At 34.9% G+C, this 22,056-nt stretch overlaps 2 protein-coding genes across 2 annotated transcripts; one reads left to right on the forward strand and one right to left on the reverse strand.

Moving 5' to 3' along the window:
- Positions 1-732: 732 nt before the first annotated feature.
- Positions 733-8,120, reverse strand: LOC127246609 (uncharacterized). Its single transcript, XM_051268073.1, has 10 exons — positions 7,791-8,120; positions 6,721-7,108; positions 5,936-6,136; positions 5,571-5,807; positions 4,959-5,025; positions 4,665-4,862; positions 3,302-3,393; positions 1,983-2,165; positions 1,769-1,905; positions 733-1,130 (listed from the first exon to the last, which is right to left on the reverse strand). Exons 1-10 carry the CDS (start codon positions 7,916-7,918, stop codon positions 926-928), a joined length of 1,836 nt encoding a protein of 611 aa, XP_051124030.1. The 5' UTR covers positions 7,919-8,120; the 3' UTR covers positions 733-925.
- Positions 8,121-12,571: 4,451 nt separating this feature from the next.
- On the forward strand, positions 12,572-13,643 carry LOC127246831 (RING-H2 finger protein ATL51-like). The gene has a single exon (XM_051268421.1). It carries the CDS (start codon positions 12,666-12,668, stop codon positions 13,563-13,565), a length of 900 nt encoding a protein of 299 aa, XP_051124378.1. The 5' UTR covers positions 12,572-12,665; the 3' UTR covers positions 13,566-13,643.
- The last annotated feature ends 8,413 nt before the right edge of the window (positions 13,644-22,056 follow it).

Here is a 22,056-nt window from a genome sequence, read left to right on the forward strand (position 1 = left end):
AAATAATTAATTGCGTTGGACACGGATAAAAAATATACCTAAAATAAGGGTAATTTTATAGCAAGTTATTTATATTTATGAAATAAGACTATTATTTTATAACGGATGGAATAATATCTTTATATTTTAATAAATTATATAATTATACTATAAAATAATCCATTATTTATTGAATAAGTATTAATTTTATCTAAAATATCTTAATTATATGATAAAAACTAATAAAAAGTTATATATCAATAAAAGAAATTAAGTAATTTTTTAATATCACCTGTAAAAAAGAATCACCCTAATAATCGATAAGTAAACACACCATATTTATTATTTATTGTTTAATCGAATATATTTTTATTGAAATGACGAAAATATAATGTAAAAAAAATACACTTAAAAAAATATAAAAGGAACTATCAAATATTACCTCTGTCCTATAAAACTATATGAATCTTTTTATCATTTATTTGTACCATATGAATATATTTAAATTTCTACACTCAAAATACTCCCTCCATCGCTCGGAGCACCATTTTTAATATTTTCTTTTATTCCATTCAAAAACATCTTTTTTCTAATATAATAACAATATTTTATATAGAAATACCAAAATATTCTACTATTATATAAACATTATTACTTTATTTGTACAAAATGTCAAATGGGATGGAGGGAGTACCTTTTTTAAGATAATAATAATAAGCGACTATCGTATCCTGTGTTAATCGAAAACACCACTAAAAGTAACAAGCCCTATATTTTACTTACCAGCATATGGAAACACACAAATGAAATGCAAATGCAACACAACATGAAAGGATCAACAAAGAACAAACCACCGACACAACACATATTCATTCCCAGGGCATTGATTATAAATAACATCTTACATCCTATTTTTTCTCTTACTCATAATGAATTTCATTTTGTTTCAATTACCAGACAACACTGCTCCCTCTCCGAACACGAACTGCCGGGTAGCTCCGAACAGGTTCGATAATTCCAAGATGACTGTCTTGCACGTGGAGCTCTTTGGCGACACAGCTTCTGGGAGTAGAGGGGCGCACTCAGGTTGGAATTCTGTCTTGCCCGAAGATGAGGAATACAGAGAAAGTATTGCTCGGCAGAATATAAATCTGCAGCAGCCAAACAAATGAGAAGATCAACCTCATAGTATTCAACGATATTGAAAAAAAAAAAAAGATTTCATGGTCAATATCTTTGCATCTCCATCATTGGCACAACATAATCAACCACGCTTTGAGGTATATCTTAGCAATTCAAGTATTTGGTTTAAACATCTAATCATCACTTATACAAAACCAACAAAAATAAAATTGCATAAATATTAATAATCCAGCATAATTATTATAGCTTATTCATGTCAAGTATTCATACTCACAAATCATATACCCAACTATCTATAATGTTACAGTCAATCACATTTGTTTATTTTGTATACAACACAATAATGTACATTAAATCAATTTATTTCACACAGACAGGGGAAAGAAGCAGAACATAAATTACTATGCATTTGTAAATAATAATAATAATAATAATAAGTGCAACAAAAAGGATATGAATTTGCAGAGTGAGGCAAATTTGTACTTTTAGACTCTTTCATTTGTCAAACTTTTAGGCCATATAAATTTTGCCAGATCATGGTACTAAAATATATATATAGGTACTTCCTGCACGACCATGAGGGCAGATGTTCATAAAGGTTCTGGGACTAGAATGTAGATTAGTTGAATTATAAGATGGTAGAAACCTTAAAAGGAGTCGCCTCAAGAACGGATCGGTTAAAATTTGTGCCCATGTAGGATCAAGGTCATCAGCGGCAGCCAATAATGACCCCAATTTGTTGAATGAGGACAAAAGCAGCTTCTCAGCTTCTTTGTACAGATCCTGAAACCACAGGAGCCAGTAAGATGGGATAGATTTACAGGATTGCTGGGAGACGCAGAAGTAGCAACCATAACTACCTTTTCAATATCCGATCCAGTGAACCCCAGCAAGAGAATGAATGTCTGCAGAGGAGCCGTAAGAAAGCTCGTAAACAAACTTCCACTGGGTTGGCGAGAGGATTCTACAGAAGGAAATGGTAGTGGCACGGTTGGAGATAGCAGCATCGCAACAGGTTCTCCTTTTTCAGTGCCGCTTAGAACCTGCTCTGGCATGATCCTTTAGTTACTTTCACAGTGTGTAAACGTCAAATCTCAAAATAAAGATGTTCTAATGTGCTTATAAATGAAGATAAAAATACAATCCATTTCCAAGTCATGGAATTCTTTTTCAAATTGTGATATGCATACATTGAAACCAAATTTCCTGCAATCAAGTAAGGTCAACATACCCACCTTGTGGGTGTCTTAATTTGAAAGCTCAAAGAAAATTTGTCAATTTATTTAGTAGTTAAAGGAGCAAAGCTAATCTCTTGAGCAATTTAATTGCTTAGGGACCTTGATTGTATGAGGGCAGATACAATTAACCTAAATTGTCAGATAAATAATTCAATGCCATTACTGGAATCAAAATTTCCATCTAAATTATCATCTTGGCTTATTCATCCATCTTGCAAAGTAAACATGAACTTTGAGTCAAAACACTGGTAAAACCTACGAGATATGTTCCTCAATTAGCATTGTTGTACCTAAAATGTTCATATAGAAGCTATTGGCAATTAATTGCATGAGATAAAGAATAAAACCCATTTTGACAATCCCATGCCAGATCTCAATTAATTTGCTACAGATTGAGAAATATGCATGACCAATAGGAATCCTTGACTATGAAATTATAAGAACTCAGCTTCAACACAGCATTATTGCTGAGTTTGCAGGAATTCAAATGCTTAAGTTCCATTTGGATATAAATTTTGTACGGTATTTGATATGTGGGTGCCGAACCAACAAGCATATAAAACTATTTCTTGAATTGCCACTTCCAGAAGAATTTTAAAACCTTCCTACAAAAACTTGGAACCTCTAAACCCCCAGGAGGAATTCAGATAAATCCAAATCCAACTTGAACAGGAATGGTTTTCAACCAAACTACGATGCCAAGGTATGTACCAGAGACCAATGCAGATAGAATTCCCTTTGGAATGTCTATATGACTTCAATATGGATAAGAGCAAGTTTCTTCAGTTCATTTGAAAAACACAAGCATTCATGAAATCCATAGAGTCCACCACACCATTGAGTGATGAAATAGATAAAGGCTGGCATTGTCGTGACCCATATCAGGCTGGTGATGCAAAAAGTAGCAATTCCACATGAGTATGCTAATGTGTAAGACTAACCTTGAATGCTTTACTATTTTCGCTGTCAACAACCAAATATAGGGGCCGCCTTGTGAATGGCAGCAAATCAGATGGATATAGGCAATTTATACCTGAAGTATGAGATAAGTATCACAATTCACATCATGCTGCATAGTTAAAATCTTAAAATTATAAGCCTGATAACTAGAGTCTGTTTCTGGGGGCCTACAACTAGAAACACAAGATTCAGAAAAATAAATTAACAGTTATTAAGGTAAAATATCAAGCAGTTAAAACTGGAAACAAGATACACGTGATACATATATAATATGTCCCACCAAAACTTTGGGTTTGTTTGCTTGAGGATTGGTTTTATGTATTTGTTTTGCTTTGCATAGTAGTTTGGATATAATATTTTTTAAGAGGAAATGGTGCACTTTTATAGGAAATCATAAATGTTGCATAGTTAATAAACTGAAACTAAACTCCAAGTAAACAAATCCTCAGAAACTATCGGAAAAATCAGATCAACAAGAAGAAGTGTGTGCATTTCTCATTATTCAGCACAACAAAAATATTATGATATGCACATATAGATAGGTATGACACAAGGTTAGTGTTTCATAACTAGAAATTTTGTTTGTTTAGTTGTGTTTTGATATACTAAAATAGTAATCTGGAATAGTTATTTGATGTGATATAAATATGTATTCGATGTGATAGTTTTTCTTTTTTGGGGTAGGGCAAATCTATCATAAGGAAATCACAACAGCAACTAAAAATCCTAAGTTGGAGTTTAAGTTAGAAGTTGGATAATGAGATTTTATTTTATTGCAGGTTGGGTTATGATGGAGTAGTATATATTAATTAAAAATAAACTTAAAATCTCTTTTAAATAATAAATTATATTCAATGTGAATGTTATATTATGGAGAATAAAATTTTATATAATACAAATAAATATAAAAAGTATATATATTTATACATAATTAACTTAAATTAGTCTATAAAGTTTAAGGATTTTAAATGTATATAAATATATTGGTGTATTTTGAAGAGAGATAGAAATGGAAGATTACAAGTGGATCCCACTTTCAAAAGTTTTAAGGAAATAGTTGAGATAAAAGAAGTTGTGAGCACAGTGCCAACCGAAAACCAGACCCTCGGTCAGTTGAAAAAAAACCTCCAATCCTCATTAGAAAAAATACTGGAAAGTTTTTATTTAAAGTTAGGGTCATGGACTTCAAGGAATTAAAAATAAATTAATAAATTGCTCTTAAATAGTAAAGATGATGTAGACTTTGGAGACGTTGAACAAAATAAAAAGGTGAACAGTAGAGATGCTTTGCTAGATTTAAGCATAAAAAATTCAATATGGGGCAGAATACTATTTAACTAATACCTCCATGTCCACGGGGCCCAATTTGTAAGCAATCAGCTGCATGACCTGAATGATCTGGGGCATCAGATCCAGAGATAATGGGAACAGTAGAGCTCGAGTCAGGGTTGATGGAATGAAACTGAAAGCTCCTGGTGATGCTCTCGGTATAACTAATTGAACTTCCAGCATAGGGAGATGGCATTGTGTGTTCCCTGTTTCCTGGAACAAATTAATCGAGTTTATAATGTTTGTATTATTGAAATAAAATCTTGTTTAGAGATACATCTAACATATCATAAAACCCGGTTCGGTTACCTGAAACTGAAAGGTATATTAAGAGAACCCCATCAGGAGGAAGTTCCTCACACACAGTCCCTAAAACCTGAAAAACATGTAACATCCTAATATAAAAGATTATGATGAATCCTTGTAAAAATGATTGTTTTAAATTTTGGCTAATAACACTATTGGGAATCTTAACATATCAGAAGAGGATCTTCCTCACTTGATAAAGCTATAATTGAAGTGGGTACAAATTTAATAGAGCACTTTGTGTTTCTAACAGAGATCAAATCTCAGACAAATTAAATGAATAGAGCACAGAATTGTAAATATGTAATGTTAAAGAACCTCAACTTTGAATTGTTTGCCTGTGGTCGGAAAAAACATTGAAAGCTTTCATACGGTTTGATCATTTAGAAACGCAACAATAGTTAGCAACTAAGGTCCACCTTAGCTCATCCTTCTATTCTCTAATTAATGCAGTTCTATGATGGAAGAGAAAAAGAAGGGCGATGGGAAAACCTCTTCATGGCAATATTTACTGCCATGTAACAGTTAAACATAATACTTATGTTCTCTAATTAATGCATGTTGGGGCAGAACATAAAAAGAATGACAACAAAAATTCTTGATAGTAATACTTACTGCCATATAATGGGTAACTGACGGCCGAAATAAAATAGCTTTCCGAGGATTGGGTGGCAAAGTAGGATCAGTTATATCTTGATTCACACGACTTGGCCCTGAGGCTCCATTTTGACTGGCACCAGATACAGGTCCACTTGACGGACCCATGCTTTCCTGGTAAAATGAACCGCTGGGTTCCCATTCTAAACATTGTAACATCCTAAAAGTGTCGAGAGTGAGCTCAGAGAACTTGACCTGGTTAAAAAAAAAAAGTTAATTGTGTGTAAATCAATATCATACCTAGGAAGAAAGAAGCATGTTGAAGAAAAAAATTTCAAAAGAACTTTCACGTGTTGGCACAATAGAGAAAGACAAACACAAACCTCATTAGGATGGTAACTGCACAATAAAGCATCTCTTAATCTTAACTTTCTCTTTGCACTTGTAAGTTGTGGAAGACAATCTGGGTGAAGATCCAAAACCACGCTATACCTCAAAGGCCTGATATTCATAAAAGTTGTGTCAGCTTTCAGGAATTTAACTATTTCCTGTATCACGAGCTTCCATTCTTTAAAGTCAGTTTCCTGGAAACATAGCACGGTATCCAGTTAATATTTCTCAGAGATCAACAAGTCAATCACCAAAGTAAAGAAAACTGTGCCTCATAAAATCGAGGTAGGTACACACTAAACAGCTCCCACTAAACTGTACCATGGCATAAGAATCACAGTGAAGATGATATGCAAGAACTAACAATTTCAGTTTATATGTCAACCTTAATAAAAATACCAACATAAACACTATGCAGCTTCTGGATTCAGAAATACAAAAGCAGATGCATCCAGTGAAAGAAAAAAAGTGTACTATCTATTCCAAATCTGCTTGATAACATTGGGAAAGCAAGCCATTTATGTATAGGTATTGATCCCTCACATATAGTAGCATGCATGGTCCTCAATTTTTCCATCCTAATAAATAAAGCAATGTGCCATTGGAACATAATACATCTGGACACTAAACAAATGCACAGCACGCTCCTACACTCACATGTATTATATTAAAAAATGGCAGCAAACTTACCTAGTGATATTCTACTCCAAAATCAGTTTCCCAATTAAAAATACCTATAAGTAAAGATAAATAACTAATCATCGATCAAGAAAATGACCTGGAAGGTTCTTTTGCATTCATCAAGTAACATTTTGAGTTGATTCACCAACTGATAAGCCATTTCACGCCGGTTCAAGACCAAACAAACGGTCAGAAAGCGAGCAATAAGCCTCAACTGCTTAGTGGCAAGACTCAAATCCTGATGCAGCCCATCCTTAAAATACTCTCTTGTCAGGATTGCCTCATAAAATATATAAGATTCCGACAAATAGGTGGCCTCACTAGTCCTCATGTACTGTCCAAAATAAAGCTGCCCAATACGGGAGGCAATCTCCCCGATCTCCCACCTCTTTAACCCAGCATCCACCAATTTCTGCCGATTCTCTTGCTGAAACTTCCAAAGTTGGGTATAGACCTTAAAGACTTTATAGAAGTATGTATCATATCTGGAAATCATCAAAAGAAATATCACACTAGTTTCATTTTTGTACACCATTACTCAATATCAAACACGAACATTTGGGGTATCGGTTCTCACTGCCAAATGATAGACAGCATAAATTCAAGATCACGGAAAAAAACACAACCATAGCTAGATGCTCCTATAATCAGTATAACTCAACCAGTTCAACACCATCATCTTCAATTAATTGAAAAATACTACAAAGAATCTGTAGTGCAAAATCGTCACCCAGCATACAAAATCAACTCTCTACAAAACCTGCTTTAAAAAATTCAGTTCATAGCAAATTAAATGTATACGAATTGCAAAAATCCTCATAAGATCGGTTAACTGTTCACTCCAGACCAAGATTTTGATATCACTAAATATCAGAAGCATATAAACACTCCCCCTGAGGACAAGAATCGGTGTAAAAGCGACAATCCATAGCAAGGACATGTGTACAATTCGAAGTAAACGAGGCAGCACTTCCCGCTACAAATTCCCCTAACTGACAATGAAAATTGAAGCAAACAAACTGATTACGAATCGCAACAATTTGCCTACGGCTTTGACAATAAGGCAGATCCAATATCAATTGCAAACTCCACCCTAACTACCACAATCAACTAAAACCCACCCAAACCAACAATTACATTACGCGGCAATCTGAGAGGATCGATTACCTAGTGCGTTGATAGTACGGCAAGTCCCGGATCTTGGAGAACTTCTTGTCGGCCTTGGCCACCAGCGCCCAGTAGACCTCGTGCACTGGAATACCGGCGTTGCCACTCTGCAGCTGATTCTGCGACATTTAGTTCGTCGGAGCAGTGCGAATCACCCGTCAATCACACCATGTCGGCATCCGCATCCGCTGCTTGGCCGAATCTGGACAAACAAGCAGCAGCTGAGCCGAGCCGAGCCGAGCCACTCGACGACAAGACTCTGGGCAAAATTGGGGGTGAAGGAGGAGAATGAAAAATAGAAAACTGTGGACAAGAAAAGAGTAATTAGAGAAAGCGGGGAAGTGTGGGTGCGTTGGTTTAATGTTTAATAAGATGTTGTTTGGAGTTACCGTATAGTATTTAATCAAAAATGAAATTAAAGTTACGTTTTAAATAATTTACGTTTTAATAAATAAAGAATAATATAAATTAATTTTAATTATATACGACATATTATAATATAAACAAATAGTATCAATTAAATAAAAAAAAAACAAATTACTTCAACTTTTAACCATAAATTAAACCATTAAGATTTATTATTTTTTTCTTATAAGACAATTATATTATATGATATCGAAGTATTTGACATATGAGTTATATATTGAGTTATACTTTATAATCTATTTATTGACCTAAAATCATAATATATGCTATTAAAATTATTACATATATTGTCCCGTAAATGATGGTCCGGTGATTTAAAAGTTGGACGTGTAAAGAATCATGTCGATAATATAGAAAAATAATATTTTTGTATTAAATGGTTAAATTTTGCAATAAATTTTGTATATTTTAGAAATTATGTTAGATAAAAATATGGTTGAATTAACAAAGCCATCACCTTAATATAAGTTACAATTTTTATTAATAAATATCTATCCGGTGTGAATTACAAGTATTATTCTCGTGACATTTATTTACACAAATACTCCCTTCGTCCTAGGTAATTTGTGTGTTACTGTAGATACGATAGTTTAAATAAAGTATAATTAGTAAGTAATTAAAAAATATATTATTAAAAATAATTGTTATATAATAAAAATAATTATAAATTAAGATTAAAATAACTAAATTTAAAATTATAAAATTTAAAAATAAAAAATTATAAAATTATAAAAATTAATAATTAAAATGTAATTAAAGTGTATAATTATAGGCAAGAGATCCTAGATTTAAAATTTACCCAGTTTAATTAGTTTAATGTTCTGACTTTTTAATATTTTTTTAAAATAAAAAACAATTAATTTAACTAAAATTACAATTTTACCCTCCAATCTTTTATTTTTCTTTTTATTCGTAAACACTTCTATCTAAATTTCTCTCCTGTAATATCATGACCCTCTAACCCTAATTTTCTCGACGGTCACCCAAATTTCATCATAATTCTCAAATTAAACTTCTCAAACTTGCATTTATTTTCTATTTCTTTCTCTTCTTCACAACTCTCTCTTATTCTCTTCCCCTTCATTGATCATCGATTCACCCCCGACGACGCCCTGCGCAGCTGCCTAAGCCACCGCCCGCCATTCAACCTTTTTCCTACTCGTCGTCGACCGCGACACCAGCCATTGGGGTCTCCTCCACCGAAGCGGCCGTCATCTCTCCTCCCCCTCTTCTTCTTCTCTACACTTGAGTATTTTTCTCACCAAAAGATTAGAGCTGAAAGAGAAAAAGTAAATTGGGTGGGAGTGTTTAATAGGAACGGAATGAAATAAATAAAATATTTGATAGATAAATTATAATTTTAGTTAAGTTAATTATTTTTTTTATTTTAAAAAAATATTAAAAAGTCATAACATATGTTATAAAATAATTGGTTAAACTGATTAAATTTAAACCGATGATCCCTGCCCAAGGTAGGCCTAGCCGGGTTCTATATCGGCCTGAAAGTTTAAATCCGGGCAAAAGCACAGCTGATTCAAACTGTGTCCGACCAGGCTAATTTGATTTTTAAAATTTTTTATCTTAAAATTTATTTTACATATTTTTATTAAAAAATAAATTATAATATTATTAAATAAATACAATTATGATAAATAAATAAATAACTGATTATTAATTTTTTTAATATTGAAATTTTTTTATTTTATTACTCCAAATATCATTATTTATTTTTTGATCGTCCCCTAAATTTATGCCTAACTTATTTATAATAAATAATTTTATATATCCATAATTTTATTATACTATAGTTCAAACAAATAATAATTAACTTGTCATTATTTTTCCTACTTATTAATTATTTAATAAATTTTGTATAATAATAATATTTCTATTTTATTTTTTACCTACTTAATTTTAAAATTAAAATATTATTATTTTTAATTTTTTTAATCCAATCAAACTTACATAAATTTTATTAAAAAAATATTGGCAAAAAATTAATTTTGGTTTCAATATAATCAAAATTTATCAATTTTGGTCCAAATGTAAAAAAACTCATCAATTATAGTCTCAAATATAAACAATTTCAATCAATTTTGGTCCTATTATAAATAATTTCAATCAATTTTGGTCTCATCGTTAAAAAACTGACGGGAATTGCTGACGTGACAGTTGACTTGGAAAGTACACGGCAATGTACAATTATACACGACCATGTTGTTACATAGTCATATATATTTCAGTGTATAATTATACATGGTCATGTTGTTACACGACTATGTATAATTATACACGATCATGTTGTTACATGACCATATATCTTTCAATGTATAATTATACATGACTATATTTTTACACGACCATTTATAATTCTACACGGCCGTGTATCTTTCTGTTTCGGTCTGAAATTTTATTTTTTTGCTTATATTTTTTAATTTAGAATAATTGATATAGTTAAAATGGAAAAAAAAAATCAATAATAATCATAATATAATTAAAATGTATCAATTTTAGTTCAAATATAAATATTTATCGTTCTTTTGAAAGATTTTGTCTAAAATTCTACTATTTAACAAAAAAATTTCTCTTACAAGCATCAAATTAATGTAATAAAATAATAAATTAATTTTTAATACTACTATAATATACGAAATTAAAAAATAGTTGTGTAATCGAATATTTGTAAGATGAATTTTTTTTATAAATAATAACATTTTAGACAAAATCTTTCAAAAAAATATACTCGATAAATATTTATATCTGAACTAAAATTGAAATATTTTAATTATATTATGATTATTATTGATTTTTTTAATTTTAAATATATCAATTATTCTAAATTCAAAAAAAAGATTAAAATATAACAAAAATAAAATAAAATTTTAGACCGAAACAGAAAGATACACTGTGTAGAATTATACATGACCGTGTAACAACATGGTCATGTATAATTATACACTGGAATATACATGGTCATGTAACAACATGGCCGTGTAACAACATGATCATGTATAATTATACGTTGAAATATACATGGTCACGTAACAATATGGTCGTGTATAATTGTACATGACCGTGTATTTTCTAGGTCAATTGCCACGTCACATTCATTGTGTCTACATCAGCCATTTTAATTAATTTTATATTTTTTAAAATTGGTTGAAATTGATTGATATTTGGACATAAATTTTTTATATTGAAACCAAAATTGATAAATTTTAATTATATTATAACCAAAATTAATTTTTTTCCAAAAATATTTAATTACGATATAAAAATATTTAAATTAAAAACTTATTCAATAAATCATGTCATACTAAACATGGCCCAATTTGCACAGACCTAAACACGATCTGAATTTTCATCCATGTGGGAATGGCCCGACCAGAAAATTACTGGGGCCTATTTTGAAACTCAAATACATATTTTTCATATATGTCGAATCGCGCCTATTTTTTACCGTTACGAATAAACGACTATTTTTTTACTGGTACGACGAATAAACACACCCCTCTCATGCTCCACATTGTTAGTGGTGGGTTTCTATCCATTGTGGTGGGTGCACCTCAACTCACCCCCACCCATCAACATCTACTTTTATTTTTGCTTGAAAAGCTCCACACACATCATCCTCTTTTCAACAACACACCGTTATCTTTCTTCAATCTAATAACAATGCTTAAATTTCAAGCTATTGAACCTTACAAGCATATGCTTTCCTATTTTCCTATATATATAAAGAATTTGTTTCTTGTGAAGGGTTTTTTTTTTTTTTTTTTTTTTTTTTTTTATATTTAGAAAATCTGTATTTTAATTTAAATATTCATTAATATAATATTTTTTAAAAAAGTATATATTTTTATTGAAAAACAAATACATAAAATAATTTAAAATTAAAAATAAATATATATATATATTGCTACGCAAAATAATTCTAAAGTTGGAAGTAAATAATTCTTTTTTTTTTCACTTTTTATTTAAATAATAGTTGAATATGATATTTCATATATATATATAATTTCATTTCGGACGTTTTTTTTTTGTGAGATTATTGAAAAATAATTTTTTTATATAAATTATAGATAAATGTGTATGAAATATAAAAATAAAAATGTGTATACTGTATTAATTTTTTAAAAAAAAAAAATGAAAGAAAATAATAAAAAGAACAAATCTTCGTATCTTACTTAAACTTTGTTTATTAGAAATTGAGTAAAGAAATGTGGTTGGCAAGAAAAAGTTTGCAAATGATGTGATATGTAACTACACCTATCCTAACTTTTCACAAATGTATCGATTGCTTTATTAGCTACATTGACTTGATCACCCCCAACCCCCCCCCCCCTCCTTCTCTCTCTTTGTTCTTGCAATTCTTCGATCGATCGTCAAAAAAAAAAAACCTCGTACATAGACACATGCCAACGTTGTTTATCCGTAACGCGAGCTTTGATGATGGCCGCGCTCGGGAGCGCAAACTCGTGGTCGCCTTACAACACTTATAGGGATTGCTCCCAAGAAGTTTGTAGCATATATTGTCCCCAATTTTGCTACTTGATATTCCCTCCTCCATCGTCGGGTGACGATATTTCCGACGGCCCCTTTTCGCCACTTATCATTGTAGCCATCAGCGTGCTCGCCAGTGCGCTCCTTTTGGCAACATACTATACTCTGGTCACGAGATTTTGCAGACAAATGATCGAGAATACTGACGTATTCTCTGAGGAGGATGGCGGGGAATTGGGCCCCCCTAGCCACTCGTGCCAGGTGGGCCCGTCCGGATTGGATGAGGGGGTCATTAAGACAATCTTGGTAAGAAAGTACAATAAGAAGTGGACGATCGAGGGGAGTGAATGCGCTGTGTGTCTTAATGAATTTGTTGAAAATGAGTCACTGAGAGTTCTACCGAAGTGTAGTCACGCTTTCCACGTGCCGTGCATTGATATGTGGCTAGCTTCACATTCAGTGTGCCCGTTGTGCCGCGCCAATATCGTTTCCTTACCACATTTGTCTCCTCAGTGTTCTCGACCTCGACAAATGGATTCTACTAATCTCGATGATATTGTCTTAACTGTGTTGGATGATTCAGAAAGTAGGTGTAGTGTAGGTATTACTTTAGGGGGTGATGCATATCGAGAAAACTCAGGGAATGTCGATGATGTAGAAGCTATGAGTGAAGGAGTGAGAAACAACCAAAGAGGCACGGCTTTGTTAAGGCGATCGACCTCTTTGGACACGTTTTCTTATCGTTGGTGTCGGGTTTTAAGTTTGGAAACGATAAATATTGAAGAAAATAATGAGTTGCCGATGAAAAGGTCATTGTCCGAAGGGAGGTTAGTTCTCAAAGATTGAATAAGAAAGGCAAGACATCTATACTCCCTTATTGAATATGAACACATACCTATGCTTCATTGCATTGTAAATTGTCAATATATACACCAAATTGAAATGAATTAAAGATTTGTTTTTTTCTTTTTACGATTTTTGTGAAATAAAGATCATAATTTCAAAGTGGGTATTTGATATTTTGTATATTTTTTTAAAGTGAAACAGATCACCTTTATGATATTTAATTTATTTTATTGTTTTAAAAGTGTTTAAAGTAAAATGAAAATGATTTAAATGTAATTTGTAATTATGCGGATTTATTTTTTCTTTACTTCTTTTAAAATATCTAATACTAATGAAGTTAAATGTGTTAAAATATATTTAAAAGCAATATATTATACTTGTGGCAGTTATCTTAAGAGATTTGTAGGATTTTTGTCTTATTTGAATGATTTGTACGTCATTATAAATATACACGAATTCTTATGATTGAAATAGAAAATTTCAGTTTCATATTCTAATATGGTATCAGAGCCAAATTCTCTCTGTATACCTTCATAACCCGTTGTATACCGTATATATTTTTATATTTTATTAATGTATTTTCTTCTATCCACGACCATATTGTTATTTCATGCCGTCTTCATCTCTACTACTCCACTGACAGAGTTTACTTTTAACTCTAATGCTGTTGAGAATCCTGTTTTTTATTTTAACTCTATTGAGAGCGAGAGAGTCCTGTTTCCGACTCTAGATCTGTTGTGAGCGAGCGAGTCTTATTTCCGACTCTAGCTCTATAGAGTGAGCAAGTCTTGTTTTCGGCTTCCGTTGTGAGCGAGCGAATCATGTTTTCAATTCTAACGATGTTGAGAGTTCTGCTTCTGACTCTAATCAGTGGACGATTACACCACTTTCAATCAATCTTGGCGAATTCAAATTCGTACATGGAAGATCTCGGCTATATCTTTTTCGGTTAATTTTGACAAACTCAAGTTTGTTCGATCGAATCTTGAGTTTGAGGAAGGGTGCTAAAATATATTTAGAAACAATATATTATATTTATGGTAGTTATCTTATTTAAGATATTTGTAGGATTCTTGCTTTATTTGGATGATTTGTATGAATATGTACGAATTCTTATGATTGAAATAGAGAATTTCAGTTTCATATTCTAACAAAATGTAAAATTTATGAAGTCTGAATTTTTCTTCTAATTGTGCAATGCCGGACTTGTTTACAACCCCACACATATATTGTGTAAGCTATTATTATGTATTGTTTATCCATATTATGTATTTGTACTATTTTAATATTTATATTTGAATTAAAATTAATTGTGATATGTGTTGTATAAACTATTATTATTATAGTTATAATTAATATGATATTGATTAATTATAATCACTACCCTAACCATCAAAATATAAAATTGTATTGATTTAAGTCATATAATAGATAGTTGGTACATAACCATAAAATAAGGCTTTGTTTATATTCACTAGAAAAAAAAAATAAAAATTCAGTGCTATTTATTTACAAAATATTATTAAAAAAATATATTAATTAATTTAGTTTTTATAAAATAATTAAATATTTGATTGTATGCTATTTTTAAAAGTTTAAAATTCTAAAAAAAAAAAAAAAAAACCATTCTTAAATGCAACCTAAATATTTACAAAGAATTACAGGCATGAAAATGTAGTCCAATAATTTTGGATGCTAAATGTAATGGTCCAATTATAAAGAATACGTGAGAAATGAGAAAATGCAACAATTTGAGTTTCTAGCTTTTGAGAATGTTGTCATAATACAATTTACAATGAATATTATGATTGTAAAGAATGAGACGGTGGCTTGGGGTTGGACTTGCAACATGTATAATATGTTTTATGTATTTATAAAATTTAATAAATTAAAGGTAAATTACTTTTTAGTCTCGTAACTGACCTTCTTATTATTTTAGTCCCGTGAGTGGAGTCTGTTGCAAACTAGTTTTATAAGTGGAATTTTTCCGTTGTTTTAGTCATCCGGCGCCAGAGACGCCCGCATGGTTCGCTGGAAGCCACGTGTCCGCCAGATCAGCGACACCCGGTAGACAAATGGATTTTATTTTTATTTTTTCATTTTTTTAATATATATTTTTTTTCAATTGAATCGAATAAAAAAATTAAAAAAGATAAATAAAATTAAAAATAAATTTTTAAATTTTTTTTTAAAAAAAATAAAAAATAGAATCCACGACCTGGCGGACACGTGACCTCCGGCGAGCCACGCGGGCGTCTTCGGCGCCGAAAGACTAAAACAACGAAATTTTTTCATTAATGAGACTAGTTTGCCACATAGTGGAGACTAAAATGATAAGTGTCAGTTAAGATTAAAAAACCATTTACCCATCAATGAATATAAAATACTATTATTTTTATATTACCTGTATATTTTTTTATGCATAATATAAAAAATACATACATAAAAAATGAAAAAAATCAATTTTGGTCCCAATATAACAAAAATTCATTAATTTTGGTCCCAATATAAAAAACTCATCAATTTTGGTCCAAATATAACCAAAATTTATCAATTTTGGTATCAATATAAAAAATTCATCAATTTTGGTCCAAATATAAATTATTTCAATCACTTTTAATCCCATTATTTAAAAATAAATCTAAATTGATGACGTGAATTTAACGGAAGTGCTGACTTGGACAAAACTCAGCGTGTACTTTAAAACACGCCCGTGTTAACAAGCTGAATCAAAATACACGGCCATGTTCGTTATTCACGGCCGTGTATATGATTTTTTTTCCTTTTTAATCCAAGCAGCAGTCGCAGCCATGGCTGCAGTAGAAGCCTCTTCATCCTTCTTCGGCTTGAAGAACAACCGTCCGCCGGATGACACCGTTTTCTACTCCATCTACCCGGACTCGTCGGTCGGCGCCGCTGGGCGGCTGCGGTGGCTGATGAACTCCAGTCGCTCCACCTCCGAATGCTAAACCATATTTCTCCGATTGTTTCTCCATACATATGGCAGCACCAATCATTCACTCTCTCTATAGCTTCCGCGCCAATTCCGCATCTCTACGGTCACCTCCGTTTCGGAGACAATTCGGAAGACGAGTGGGTCGTTGTCTACATTCTCTTCGAAATCTCGAAGACGTTTCCCGATCTCTCGGTTCGTGTTTGGGACTCCGACGGCGAGTTTCTCCTGATCGAAACTGCGTATCACCTCCCCAAGTGGCTCAAACCAGAGACATCCGATAATCGCGTCTTCATATAAAAAAATTCAAGTAGGGTAAAAATTCACGGCCAACGCGGTGGTGGAAGCAACGGCTGCGGGTGACGGAGAAGAGAGATTGCAAGTGAGGGAGGCGGTTCTGGGTGTGAGCAAAGGCGATGGGTGGTGATTTGCGGCGGCCTTGGGTGGAGGAAAGAACGAGAAAGCCGGCGCTGGTGGCCGGAGTTGTGGCAGTTGGGCTCTGGCTGGATGCAGGTCGGTGAACAACGATGTCTGGGCGGTGGCTGATGGTGGCGGGCGGGCAGTGATGATATACACGGCCGTGAATAACGGAACATGGCCGTGTATTTTGATTCAGCTTGTTAACACGAGCTTGTTTTAATGTACACTGCTGTGTTTTGTCCAAGTCAGCACTTCTGTTAAATCAACGTGTTACGTACGAAATTTAGAATTAGGTTAAAAGCCCAAGGTAAAAAGAAGAATGGGCCTGGCAATAGAGTTGATTGAACTGACTGAAGGGCACCATGAGGAAATCAAGGAAAATAGGTTTATTACTAAGGAAGGTCCTCAGGTCGGAAGGTCTTCAGGTCGGTAGGTCCTCAAGTCGGAAGGTTTTCAGGTCGGGAAGTCCTCAAGGCGGAAAGACCTCAAGTCGGAAGGTTTTCAGGTCGGGAGGTCCTCAAGATGGAAAGACCTCAAGTCGGAAGGTTTTCAGGTCGGGAAGTCCTCAAGGCGGAAAGACCTCAAGTCGGAAGGTTTTCAGGTTGGGAGGTCCTCAAGACGGAAAGACCTCAAGTCGGAAGGTTTTCAGGTCGGGAAGTCCTCAAGGCGGAAAGACCTCAAGTCGGAAGGTTTTCAGGTCGGGAGGTCCTCAAGACGGAAAGACCTCAAGTCGGAAGGTTTTCAGGTCGGGAAGTCCTCAAGGCGGAAAGACCTCAAGTCGGAAGGTTTTCAGGTCGGGAGGTCCTCAAGACGGAAAGACCTCAAGTCGGAAGGTTTTCAGGTCGGGAAGTCCTCAAGGCGGAAAGACCTCAAGCCAGATGGTTCGCAAGTCGGGAGGATTGGCAGTCGGACCCATACTATTGTAGATTGGCAGTCGGGCCAAAAGAGCGGAAGGTCTGTGGTCGGCTCAAAGAGTGAAATATAGGGATAATTTTGGTCTGCTGGGGACGCGTGTCAGCATGAGAAGGGTTGGAAGACGGTTGGGAAGGAGACGTTGTAACCGTTCGGGTGACGGTTTTCGGTACGGTTTCCCAGAGAATATTTAAAGGCTTGGATAATCATTTGGCAAGGTATCTTCAATCAACTTCAACAAAGCAAAGTCAGATTTGGGGATCACCACTTTAAATTTCAGTCTTTTATTTTCCAGTTTATTTTCTGTACCATACAGTGTTTAGAGATTCCTAATCTCAGGCACTAATTAATCAAGTTTAAGGATATTTTCTATATCTTTGAATTTTACTTTATTTTTGTTGAAAAATTACATCAACAAATTGGCGACCACAGTGGGAGCAAGACAAAATTGCTCATTCCAATTCCGGCGATAATTTCATACGTCTTAGATCCGGCCGAATCATCGGAAGGGTCCATATGGCAGGTTCACAACCACAATCATCTTCGGCACCGGTGGGAGAATCCGTTCCACCACCTATTGTGCCAAATGCCGGGGAAATCCCACAACCACCAACTGATTGGTGGTCTTATGTTCAACAAATGAACAACCAGCATACTTTGGTTATGCAGAATATGTTGCGTGAGCAACAAACGAACATGTTGCGTGAGCAACAGAGTCTGATGCAGAACATGATAGATCAAGCATTGTCAAGGGTTAGTCTTCAACCCACTCAAACGCCACCAGGAGTGTCACCGTCCCGACCACAGGCAAATTTCGCAGGGCCATCATTCGTGGATAGTACATTCCCAAGTGCCACAAATCCCAACCGAACGGATAGGGGAAAATCTCCTTTGACTTTTCCCAACAATGTTCCACTGGGACCAAGGGTTACCAATCCGCAGCCGAACAATTCAAGGGAGGACAGGCCCGAAGGATATATACATGATCCTATTCATATTCCTGTGCAGGATCCGTTCCATGTTCCTGATCATCAACGCTTTCATGTAGATCCTGATGAGATTGCACATATATTAAGGGATCAGTATGGATTAACTCCTCAGATGGCTAACCGCCCTGCATATCAGAGACCTTTCCCAGAAAGGATCATTAATGAACACCCTCTCCCAAGGAATTTTCGACCACCCGATTTTCATGCATTCTCAGGGGAGGACGGATCTTCCACCATAGAACATGTTGGTCGGTTCACAGCACAATTAGGAGAAGTTGGCAATAACCCTTTTTATAAGTTACAGCTGTTTGGTTTATCTCTTACCAGAACGGCGTTTTCGTGGTTTGTAAGTCTACCTCCTGGACAAATTCAGACATGGGAAGGACTGGAGATGGCATTTCACGCTAGATTCTTCAATCCTTTACCAGTTGTTTCTTTAACTGATCTACTAGAATTGAGACAGTTTCCAGAAGAATCTGCTTCACAGTTTATAGAAAGGGTGCGATTGATGAAGGGACGATGTCCTACGGTAATCAGTGAGAAAGAGATGACCAATTTAGTGGTCCGGAATATGCATACTCGCTTAAGAAAGGCACTCACTGCCCTGGATGTTGAGGATTTGGCAAGTCTTGCATCCAAGGCAGGACGTTTAGAGTCTTTGTTCAGAGAGGAAGATCAGCATAATAGGCGTAATAGAGGCCAACATATGGCGAGTATGGGAACAGAAACATGTGACTTTGATTTTAATCAGTCAGAAGAGATGGCAGCCGAAATCCTTTCTGGAAAACCTTATGTATGCCCTAAATTGAAGCCAGTACCAGGATCTGAAGGAAAGGAGCAACCGACTTTTGATAGTTCGAAAGCTGATGAAATCTTTGATATCCTATTGACTGATGGGCAGATCCGTATTCCAAAGGGGCAAAGATTGGCCACTAAAGAAGAAATCAAAGGGAGACCATATTGTAAGTGGCATAATTCTTTCACACACAATACAAGTCAGTGTACTCATTTCAGGAAGGAAATTCAAAAGGCCATCAAGACAGGTCGGCTCAAATATATCACTCTAGGTGTAGACCAGCAACCGTTTCCGAAAGTAACAACTGCAATGGTTGACATCCAACCAAGTTCGGAAACAAGGAAAAGTTCGGCCAATGATGGACAAACAGGGGAACGAACTCAGGCAAGCCCCGGAACAAAGAAAGGAAATCAGCCAAAAAGCAGCCGACCTGAAGAACGACTCAAAGTTTGTGAGAAACCAGTCGCTGAAAAATGGGACCATCCAGACGGTTCTTTTAACGTGGAGGTGAAAGAAAAGGTTTTAGTGCGTGACCACCCGACCAGAAAAACAGGGTCAGTCGGGAACAATTGGGCTCGAAATAAAAAGCCTTTACCAGTTGATATAGATCCTCGTTTCCCAGGTATGAATCGTACACAGATTCGCAATGCCAAACGCAGGTATGCTGCAAAGTATGGGAAACGAGTTCCTTCAGCAAAACAACTAACCGACGAACAAAAAGCAGCCGACCATTTGGCAGGAGATCAGTCCATTCGGGTCTTTACAGAACAAACGACCAACGAGCAGGGAGCAGCCATTCAGTCTCCAATTGGTCGGTCCAGTCGGGTCTGGTCAGGAAAGCAACCGAATGACGGATTAGGCGCTTCCGACCATACCAAAAGAAGTTCGTCGGGACAGGGGAAAGGTAAAGGAATGGCAGATGAAATAATTAAAGGTTTTAGATGCCAACATTGTGAACGGATCAACATCAATCCATCTCTTGAAGATTTCCGTATAGAATCTTTGACGCTTCAACCTCAGAACAAGACGAAGGAAGAAGTTCTAACTACAGAGGAAAGTTCAAGATCTGTTAAATCTCGTCTGTGACCACGAATCCCTTGTCGGATGACAGAGATTAATCAGATGAGAGATGAACCGATATGGGCGAGTCTGGTAGATGATACTATGGACGAACCGTTATGGGCATTCTTGGCAGATGATGAATTAGAGGAAACAGAGTGGGCAAAGACTTCAGATTCTGAGCCTCAGCCGGAGCCACCTTCGATTGTGTTTCCTCCTATTCCAGATGGTGCGATCTCCCATTTGAAGCCTCTGTATGTTAATGCTCATATTTGTGGGAAACCAATCACAAAGGTTTTCGTGGATAATGGAGCAGTTTTTAACGTTATGCCATTGAAGACTCTCAAGAAACTAGGGAAAGGAATTCATGATCTGTCTCCTGTGGAATTCGAAATGACAAGTTTTACAGGGCAGCCGACTAAGCCTGAGGGCATGATGGTTGCCACAATCGAGGTCGGACCAAAGAAGATCTCCACTGTTTTCTTTATTGTGGACGCAGATACTACATACTCTCTCTTGCTGGGAAGAGACTGGATTCATGCCTCTCAATGTGTGCCTTCAACCCTGCACCAACAATTAATGTTCTGGGAAGGAAATCAGGTCTTCAAAATGGAAGCGAATGACAACCCATTCGATGTATCAGAACAAGTTGAAGAGTCAGTGTTTTATTCCAGTCATTTGGCTCCGATGTCTCAGTTGTATATGGCCAGGGAATACCCAATCAAGGGTTATAAAGTCACTGGCCAGAACTCGATGTTCTATTAAAAGAACACCTTTATTGTATGGCTCATGATAAAGCCACACCCATTCCCATATAATTTGTTTGTTATGGATGATACAAGCTTAGAAGTATGTAGTTCTCTTATTAATAAGTTCTATTTAAAGCAGTTATTACATAAAGCAGAAAATAGTAAAGAGATTCTGGATGTTCACCTCCAAGAAGATGAACAATTTCGTTGGCCCGACTTATTAGAAAAAACAGAACCAACAGCTTCATCACAAGACCCATTATTGGAGTTTAATTTAGGAACCGAATTGGTTCCAAAAGTGATCAGGTTAAGTGGTTATTTGTCTAAAGAGCAACAAACAATGATGCTCGAAGTTCTTAGAAACAACATTGATTGTTTAGCATGGGATTATTCAGAGATGCCTGGTTTGACAAGAAGTCTAATAGAGCATCGATTGCCTATCAAAGAAGGTTGTAGACCTTACAAACAACCTCCAAGGCGAATGAGCCCGGATCTAATGCCTCAAATCAAGGAAGAAATCCAAAAACTTCTCAAAGTGGGTTTTATTCAGCCTTGCCGTTATGCGGAGTGGCTGGCTAATATTGTGCCAGTGGTCAAGAAAAATGGTAAGATT

This window comes from Andrographis paniculata, unplaced genomic scaffold (genome assembly GCF_009805555.1).
Source record: "Andrographis paniculata isolate CXL003 unplaced genomic scaffold, ASM980555v1 Contig30END, whole genome shotgun sequence".
NCBI lineage: Eukaryota > Viridiplantae > Streptophyta > Magnoliopsida > Lamiales > Acanthaceae > Andrographis > Andrographis paniculata.